Source organism: Megalobrama amblycephala, linkage group LG1 (assembly GCF_018812025.1).
Source record: "Megalobrama amblycephala isolate DHTTF-2021 linkage group LG1, ASM1881202v1, whole genome shotgun sequence".
NCBI lineage: Eukaryota > Metazoa > Chordata > Actinopteri > Cypriniformes > Xenocyprididae > Megalobrama > Megalobrama amblycephala.
The window spans coordinates 32,847,474-32,857,800 of NC_063044.1; the positions used below are offsets into that span (position 1 = coordinate 32,847,474).

Consider the following 10,327-nt stretch of genomic DNA (forward strand, 5'->3'; position numbering starts at 1 on the left):
TCTGTACATAAGATGCCATGTCACTTAATGTTAATACCACCTCTCCATGAACAAGCAAAGAAACATTGATAAATGTATTTTCATCATTTAGTGTGGTTATGTGATGAGATTGTGGTTCCCAACCTTTCTTTTCCAGAAGACCGGTAACTATTTACAGTATATTATATTTATATATATTTCACATCACCTCATTACTCTGAACAAGTAAGCTGCATGCTGAGCTTTCGCTTGCGTTTCAAGTTGCCACAGTACATTGCTACTACAGTTTATCATTTACACGTCTTGCCAGTTTAAACATTTAAGCCATTTTTAACCATATCACATGAGCACCACTAAATCTTTTACCGACGTTTTTTTTTTCCGTGTGGGTGTGTGCATTTTTTTTTAGAGTACATTGACAGAACACATTACTCTGGTACTATGATAGCGCAGGGAGCTCTGTGGAATGTATACCACATATCAAGTCCAACCAGTTTCTGAGTTTTTACTGTAATGAAGACGGAAGAAAATGCAGTTATATTAATGCAAAGAAGGCTGCAACACACTGACTTTTGTTTGAAAACTAATGACTGGAGCAGATCATCCAGGAAACCTTGTGAGTCTGTTCATACTGTTATTTCTTTGGAATATAGAAGCTTATATAATACGATTTTTGTTTAAAAAAATAAAGGGCTTGTATCAAGGGAGGAAATAACTTAATATCATACCAGTGACTGACTTGGCTCATATTACAATACATTTCTGAAGATTTAAGCAATATTCAGCAGTTTACTGTGTAGAAAACTGAAGTTGTTTGTCTGAGATGTTTTTCTTATACGTATCTAACAGGAAAATCAGTGAAGTTCAGCAGGATTCTACACAAGTAAAGACAACCATCAACTTCTAAACAGTGAGTTTTTAGTACAATAATCAGGGGTTGAAATTACCCTTTTCACTCACAGCGAATTTGGCTACTAATACCGACCATTCTGAACTTGCTGTGGTGTGGACAGTGCTATTTAGAACCATTTTTATAACTTTATAGTTATCGTTCTTGGTGTGAACAGGCATTTAGGTCTGAGCAATCTAATATTTAGGAGCCCAAGATAAAAATTGTTTTTGTTCACTCATTTTAATAATTTTTGGTGTAATCGCAATCAGACAATTTTTTATTTATTTATTTTTATCCTATCGTGGATTTATTGTAGAGGGCTGCATTGGGTTTGGGCTCCCGCGGGACCCGCGGGACCCAACGCAAATCTCGCGGGAGCGGGCGGTTTTACCTTTGCTGCGGGCGCGGGCGGGAGTGGGCGGTCAGAAAACTTTGCGGGAGACCCGCGGGAAACGGTGGGATTTGGCGTGTAATAGAAACGGAGACAAATGAAGTTGAGAAGAAAATTAAAGCGGCTCTTTACTTGACAAAAGCAAAGCAAGACAAAGACACTTGGAAACAATTCTTAAAATTCGCGCGTTTTATTTTGAGCATTCTCGCATGATCTTCTAGTGCACCGTCAGAGTGAGAGGGCATTCAGTGTGTGTGGGCGGATCATGGAAGAAAGACGCACAAGTCTGCGACCGCAGTCAGTCAGCAATATACTTTCCCTTCATAGTAATATGGAGTAAGCAATGCAAATCCCAATGATCATTCATTTGTTTAAGTAGGCTACGTTATTTTTATTTATTTATTAGTATTATTTATTTTCTTTGCAATAGCCTGTTAAGCAAGGCATTCTATTTATTTTATTTATTTCGTTTTGTATTTAATTTGTTTAAAGTATATTATGTGTTTATTTAATAAGTAAAAGTTATTTCGTATTGTGCTTTGGCTTATTTACTTAAACTGTTATTTAAACTGCTTGTTTAGTTAATCGTTCGGTGAGTGTGTATGCAGTAGCCGTTTAAAAACTGAGGTGCCGCTAGTTGTGGTTTTGTTAACGGTTAATGTTTTATAACGCTAATAAAAAAATACCCAATGTTTTTTATCACGTGTGGTGCTTTGGTTTTGTACTTCATCTTATTTAAACACAATCATGTTTAAAGTCTGTTATTCTGGATGTTAACTTGAACGAATTTAGTCTGAGAGTATTTGTTTAGGCCTTTTTTTACAAGCTCTGAGAGAAAGTCCGCGGGAGCGGGCGGGTTTGGACACAAACTTTGCGGGCGCGGGCGGGAGTTGAACATGCGGGTTGCGGGAGCGGGCGTTCCTGGTCAGATATTCAGCGGGAGCGGGCGGGTGCGGGTTAAGGAAATCAGTCCCGCGCAGGGCTCTAATTTATTGTTTGACCTCACTATTTGGGGAATAGACACAGTCTCTATAAAATGGACTACACACACTTATGTCAATTAAGTGGGTAGAACAAAAACTGAATATTTTACTTGTCATATGGTGCGTAGCATCTTCATTACATCACTGGGATAAAGAAAACAATTTTGGACAAGAGAAAAAAAATACTCCATATGTAATTTACTTATTGTTTTCTTGTTATTGTGAATTTGTACAATAGGAAAAAGAGTGGCATATAGGAGATAACATGTTATAAAATCTGAAAAGCCACAGATGAAGGACAATAAAAATGTATACTTGTTTTTAAATGTTGAAAGGCAAGTGATTGTTGTGTTTCAGTGAGTGATTTAAGGATTGTTCTGCTGGGGAAGAGTGTGTCAAAAAACAGTCGAGTGGGAAACTTCCTGTTGGGACGAGCAGCGTTTGACAGTAAAGCTCCTCCAGATGTTGTAGAGAGAGTCGGAGGAAGATTGAAGGACAGATATGTGAGCATCATCAACAGTCCTCAGCTGCTCCAGACAAACATCTCAGATCATCAGATAGAACAAACACTGAAAGAATGTGTGAATCTGTCTGCTCCAGGACCTCATGCGTTCATACTCGTACTGCAGGACAATGACTTCACTGAGAAGGACATGAGAAGAGTGAAACAAGTGCTGAAAGAATTCAGCGAAGTGGCAATTAAATACACCATTTTGCTCACAACTGATGATGAAGCACATGGTGTTAATGGGCCACCTCTGAAAGTTAATAAATTAATTGAACAATTAACTGCAGAGTGTGGAGGAGGACATATGCATATCGAAGAAGGGCAACCTGTATGGCATTCTGAGATATTCAGATGTATAGAGAATATACTCAAGGAAGAACATGAACCATTTCTAATATGTGACATCTATGAGAATATAGGAGGAGGAAGATTTGTGAATGAGCTGAGAAGATCTGAAGGTTCATTTACATCAAAAAAGGAAGATTCTGATGGTAAGGACACTCAAACAATAAATAGGTACTTATTATTAAACTGTGTTCTTCAGTACAATACTGAACAATATTCTGACACCAGGTTGAACATCAGGGGCAGATATAACATTGAAATTGACTTTTGCTATTTTATTGATAGTAGTATTGTACTGATAGAAATTAGATGCACTGTAGAAGCAGAATTCAACTGCCATTTCAGAAACACTCCTTACCTAATGTGTCTAACAGACAAAGGTTATACATAATTACATGCATGATTTATATCATGTGACCTACTGCCCTCTTTACCCCAGACAAAATAATAAGTTGAAAAAAGGTACAGCTGCCAACAGTAACATGTAGTAAGTTCACACATTCACAGAGTAGATTTCAATAGCACTTTTGAAACGTGCTTTAAGCTTTTGTGAATCATTTGTTTCATATCAGTGTGTATCATGTATTAATTGTTGATAGACCAAGTTCATGAGTGAATTTGTGTTTATATATTAATGAAATTAAAGCTGTACCATGATTTTGACATAACATATATAATCTTTCTTTTTAATATAGTGAATATTAGAGAGAAAAGTCCTGTTCATGACAGCCTAAAGAGTAAGTTTCTAAACTGATTACAGACAGATTTTCATTTGATTGAACATTAATAAGAAATGGTAGCACTTTAGTATGGGGAACACATTCACCATTAGCTATGAATTTTCTGTTATCTATGATTTAAAAAGTAGCCTAAGCTTTACTCACCCTCAAGCAATCCTGGGTATATCCTATATGATTTTTTTCTTTCTGATGAACACAATCGGAGATATATTGATAAATATCCTGACGCATCCAAGCTTTATAATGGCAGTGAATGGATCAACGTCTATGATCAACGTGTATGAAGCTGAAGAAAGTGCAATCTTGAAAAGGGTTGCCTTTTTTTCAAGAAATGAAGGTTTTTTGATTGAAACATTCCAGGATTTTTCTCCATATAGTGGACTTCAATGGAGCACAAACGGCTGAAGGTCAAAATTAGTTTCAGTGCAACTTCAAAAGGTTTTAAACGATCCCAGACAAGGAATAAGGGTCTTAGAAGAGAGCTAGTTCAAGATGAGCATTTATGGTTAAAATATAATTATAAAATATATCATTTTTAATGATATATTTATTGAGGGTTTATCTAGATAAGACCCTTATTCCTCGTCTGGGATTGTGTAGAACGCTTTGAAGCTGCACTGAAACTGTAATTTTGACCTTCAACCATTTGAAGGCCTTCCATTGAGTCCAAGTCCATTGAGAAACTAAAATCCTGGAATGTTTTCATCAAAAACCTTAATTTCTTTTCGACTGAAGAAAGAAATACATGGACATCTTGGATGACATGGGGGTGAGTAAATTATCAGGAAAATTTGAATTTGAAAGTGAACTAATGCTTTAAGTTCAGGTATTGGGTAGGATTATGGAATGTAGAATATGGTCATGAAGAATAAGGCATTAATATGTCCTATATAAGTACCAATGTACAGCCAATTTGCAGGCTAATAAGAAACTAGTTAAAAGTGATAATTGTTCCCCATTCTAAAGTGTTACCTAAGAAATAATATCTAAATATACTCTAGTAATTTACTATAGCGGTTTTGTTGTTGTTTAAGGAAGCATAAATTTCACCAGAAAGCTGAACTTGGTGCTGTGCGGAAGTAATGAAACACTGAGGAACTCTGTATCAAATCTTATAAGAGAGAAGAAGAGAGACATGGCTGTACATAGACGTCTGATCAGTCTGGTGGAGCTTCCAGCTCTCAGTCGGCTCTCGGAGAAGGAAGTGATGCGTCAGACTTATTGCTGTGTGTCTCTCTGTGATCCTGGAGTTCATGTTTTCCTCCTCATTATTCCTGATGCTCCACTGACTGACGAAGACAAAGCAGAAATAGAGGAAATCCAGAGGATATTCGGCTCAAGAATCAACAAATACCTCATGTTTATCAGAATCCTAGATGAGAACCTTAGTCAAATTAATTTAGTTGCTCCTGCATCTAGTGACATGCCTATTCAGACGTTTGGAGGTCACTGTTTTGTTCTGGGGAACAGCTCACAGGTTCCAGCTCTACTGCAGGATGTGGAGAAAATGGTAGAGGAGAACAAAGAAAGTTACTACTCAACCTTCATGTACCTTCAGGCTCAATTAGAACTGGAGAGAAACAAACACAGAGCTGAAATAGAGCAGCTGAGAAAAGCTCAATTAACAACAGGTATGAGATCAAAAAAGTGTGTGCTCATGTTTAAATTATAACAATTTATGTTAAATTATATACAATTCACTACTTGTTTGACAATTAAAAGGACCCACTTTATGTTAAGTGGCCTTAACTACTGTGTACTTACATTTAAATTAATCATTCGATACAATGCACTTATTGTGTACATACATGTTTTTACATTGTAGTTATATTTTAAAAACACCTGCATGTAATTACATCTGTAATTAATTTCTGTAATTACATTTATAATTACACTCTTGACCCATCCCTTAACCCTTACCCCTACCCTTAAACCTACCCATACCACCAAAGCTTTCTCTAACCTTACCCGTATCCCACCTCAATAGCTGCAAATTTGTTTTGCAATTCAATATGAACCCAATAAGTACATTGTACTTATTTTTTGATGTAAGTACATAGTAGTTAAGGCCACTTAATATAAAGTGGGACAAATTAAACTCTCAAGTGTCATATTTGCTCTAACCAATAGCATATGTGACATAGAAACACATCTGCTGTGATTCTCTTGTCATAATGATCAGGAGACAATACTGATTCCCTTCAAATTGGACACAAACTGCAAAATAATAAATGGATTAAAAAAAAGAGAGAGAGAAAAAAAGATAAATATTTCATTGTAATAATTGTTCTTCTCTTGCTGTTTGCAGGTGTAACACACAGTGATGTTGGTGTGAGGATTGTGTTGCTGGGAAAGACGGGTGTTGGGAAAAGTGCATCAGGAAACACCATACTGGGGAAAAAAGCTTTTAAATCATTACTGACTTCGCGCTCAGTGACCAAAGAGTGTCGGAAAGAAACGACAGAGTTCGACAGAAGACAAATAACTGTGATTGACACTCCAGGACTGTTTGATACTGGAGTCGATAATGTTGAGACCAGGAAGGAGATTGTGAAGTGTGTCTCAATGGCGGCACCTGGACCACATGTGTTTCTGCTGGTGATTCAACTGGGACGATTCACTCAAGAGGAGAAAGATGCCGTGAAGATGATCCAGGAGACTTTTGGAGACAAATCCAGAATGTACACCATGGTGCTTTTCACCAGAGGAGATGGACTTGGAGAAACAACAATTGAAGATTTTATTGACGGTGAAGATAGCTTACAATACCTCATCCAGCAGTGTGGAAAGAGATACCATGTGTTCAATAATGAGACTAAAGTTCGAAAACAGGTTTCTGAGCTGCTGGATAAGATTGACTGTTTGGTGACAGCAAATGGAGGGAGTTTCTACACCAGTGAGATGTTCCAGCAGGTGGAGAAAAACATCAAAGAACAACACGAGAGAATCATAAAAGAGAAAAAAAAAGAGAACAAGAGAAAAGAAGAAGAGCTGAGAGCCAAATATAATGAAGAATTGGAGCAAATAAAGAAAACAAATGAGAGAGAAAGACAAGAGATGCAGAATAAACTGAGAAAAAGAGAAGAGGAGTTTAAAAAGAAAGAAGAGGAGATTAAGAAAGAAACAGATGAGATTGTACGAAAAGAGCTGCAGCGAAAACTGGAGGAGCAGCAGAAACTGTTTGAAGAGGAGAATGAAAGAAAAGAAAAGGCTTTAGGAGAACAACAACAGAACTTCATAAATTATTTGAAAGAAAAACATGAGAAAGAAAAACAAAAACTCCAGGAGAAAATTCAACATGAAACAAGAGAACAAGCAGAGTGTGAATATCGTGAAAAACTTGAGAAAGAAGTGGCTAAAGCTTTAAAAGAAGCTGAAGAAAAAGTTCCATTTAGATCAAAACGAGCTCGAGACTGGAGTCAGTATGTTCCTGTTCTTGGGGGAGTTGCTGGAGGAGCTGTTGGTTCTGTTGAAGACATTGTGCATTGGATTATCAGAAAAACATCAACCACAAAATCAAAGAATGAAGAGTGAATTCAATGCCCAATTTCCAAAACCATTCTTTTTCCATTGTGCTGTTTTTAAAATCCATTTAGAATTATTATTAGAAATATTTCATTTCCTTATTTTTTGTCTTCTCAGATTTAGGATCTGATTCCCAGTGAAAGCAGAACTTTATATTTACAGCAATACAAAATACCAATGTTTCTCATTGTATATGATTAATTAAACATAAGATAATTTCCAATTTCAGATCCTGTTTCTTAAGTACAGTCAATCATGGTGACAAATTAATCAGAAAAGAAGACCTAAAACTGTTGGATTTTTTTTTTTTTTTTTTTTTTTTTTTAAATCTGTTTATGTAAGGATGCTAATTAAAGTTAATTTTGAGACTTAGTCATTATTTCCTTATGGTACTAACAACTTCCTGTGTGTCACAAGTCCACTGAAGGCAAGTTTGAAAGTGAATCCAAGTGCAGCTTTATTTAACAAATGTGAACTAAATACAAAAACAAAGATATGGCTTGACTTGAAACTTTAACAAATTTGTATTTATTTATATTAACTCACAAACAGCAGGGTACAGGAAACAAAGTGGAGGGGCTCGATGAAGCAGCTTCAACTCAAGCTCTGATGATCGCACTGTGTTTGCATACTTTACCACAGCTGAAGTTAAATAAATTCAATATTTGACTAATACACTGATGTTTCAAAGACATTTTCATTCAATACTGTATGTACTGCTTACATGGTTTTGGGTACAGGGGGTGGGATGGTGGGCCAGGCCTGTGAAAGGGAACAGGACCTGGATCAGGTGACAGTGATTGGCCTTGGTTGTGGTGTAGTGGCAAACCATGGATCAATGGTGGACCTGGGCCATGGAGCAGTGGGCAAGACCATGGGCCATGGAACAGGACAGGCTCTGGCATGGCAGCCATGACATGAAGAGCCTCTGGCGTAGCGGGCATGACGTGAAGATGCTCTGGTGTCATCCCTGAGGTACTCTGTCTATAAAGCCTGGTTCACACTATCATTCATGGCAAGGTTTTGTTTTTTCTCTGTTATACTGCATCTCTCAGCATCTTCATATATCTTGTTTTCTGGACTCTTTGCCTCTCTCTTGGATTACCCTATTTGCCTGTTTTTCCTATCTGATTGCTTCTTTGGATTGTTGAGTTTTGACCCTTTGCCTGTATTGATTATGATTACCAGCAGCCATATCACCCTGTAAGCCCAAGACTGGTTGCCCACTGAAGCAAAGCAGGGCTGAGCCTGGTTAGTACCTGGATGGGAGACCTCCTGGGAAAACCAGGTAGCTGCTGGAAGAGGTGTTAGTGAGGCCAGCAGGGGGTGATCATCCTGTGGTCTGTGTGGGTCCTAACGCCCCAGTATAGTGACGGGGACACTGTACTGTAACAAGCACCGTCCTTCGGATGAGATGTTAAACTGAGGTCTTGATTCTCTGTGGTCATTAAAAATCCTATGGCACTTCTCGTAAAGAATAGGGGTGTAACCCCCGGTGTCCTAGCCAAATTCCCTCCATAGGCCCTTACCAATCACGGCCGCCTAATAATCCCCATTCATTGAATTGGCTCTTTCACTCTCTCTCCTCTCCACCTTCAGCTGGTGTGTGGTGAGCGCACTGGCGCCGTTGTACTGTGGCTGCCGTCGCATCATCCAAGTGGATGCTGCACAGTGGTGGTGGATGAGGAGAGACCCCTGCTATGATTGTAAAGCGCTTTGGGTGTACAGTAGTACATAGGAAAGCGCTATATAAATGCCTCATTCATTCATGATTTTGGAATGGGTTATTCAATAAATGCTGTATTTAGATCCTCATTTAACTCTTGTAGTGTTTATCTTCTCATTTGTGTGACAATACCTGTTCTGCTTGTGCCTCAAACATTTCTCCTCCAGGTCTTGTTGTCCTCCTATCACATTCCTTTGATGGAATTCTGTAAATAGCCTTTTTGCCTGTTTTAGGTTGATGTTAGTAAGTTTTATAGAAGATAGAGAGTAAAAGCTATACCTTTTCAAGGAAATATTAATGATAGTGACGGCAGTGCATCAGAAAATAATGTAGTAGTATGAAAGGAAGAATTTGAAGATTAAGGAGAATAGAAGCACTGATGGTGATGGCAGAGATGAAGAATATAGATTGTTGTGGAAGTCAGGCATTTCAGTACATTCTACTATGTTAGTTTGGAAGATCTGATCCATACTGAAACCAGAGGTCAGGAAAGATGCCAGTGCCTGTTGTCATCACTACACTGACAAGCCTGATGACTAAACAGGTCAAGATCAAGTTATGTGTGGAAAGTGTGGGCTATACTGAAAAAAAAAAAAAAAAGAAAAAGTGTTGTTGATTTTCACTTGTAATACAATCATTGATTTGGAATTCCAAGAAAGAAATAATGTTAAAGATTTTTTTTAAGTTTTTGAAAAACTAAGACATGGTTTCACTATTTTCCAGGCAGTGAAGTTGTCTGAATTTGTGTTTCACATAAACACAGTCAGTTATGTCTGTAAACGTAAACAGCAGGGACAAAAATTGCATATAAAAGAAAGATACTCTTCTCCATTAAGGAGATGTGATGTGTGCAAATTAGGAAACAGGCAGAGACGAAAACTGAATTTGTACTTGCTTTTAGTAAGGTGACCTGATTTCTGAAATGGAAACCGGGGACAATTCCTATTTGAGTGGTCAAAATACCACCAAAATCTCATTTGTTATTATCTATTAATTAAAAAAAACGGGGACAGTACATTTTTAATTTATTTATTGTTGTGGGTTCCACATTTTACATTAATAAATATTATGATTTAATTTAATTATTAGGATTTTTGGTCTGGTTTTAACTAGCCGGTAGGCCTAACTACAAAAAACTATTAAACTATTACACTATTTTGAAAAATCACATTACAAAATATGAGATAAATAACACAAATAATATTTGCAACATTTATTAATGAATTTAATATTTTCAT

At 37.2% G+C, this 10,327-nt stretch overlaps 1 protein-coding gene and 1 pseudogene across 1 annotated transcript; both read left to right on the forward strand.

The window, feature by feature from the left end:
• The first annotated feature begins 328 nt into the window (after window positions 1-328).
• LOC125268095 (GTPase IMAP family member 8-like) lies at window positions 329-8,043 on the forward strand. The gene is made up of 6 exons (XM_048190208.1): window positions 329-595; window positions 829-889; window positions 2,603-3,244; window positions 3,794-3,835; window positions 4,873-5,469; window positions 6,147-8,043. Coding segments are annotated over exons 2-6 (2,508 nt in total). The 5' UTR covers window positions 329-595; window positions 829-888; the 3' UTR covers window positions 7,373-8,043.
• Window positions 8,044-8,546: 503 nt separating this feature from the next.
• On the forward strand, window positions 8,547-8,664 carry LOC125250761 (annotated as a pseudogene).
• Window positions 8,665-10,327: the final 1,663 nt, after the last annotated feature.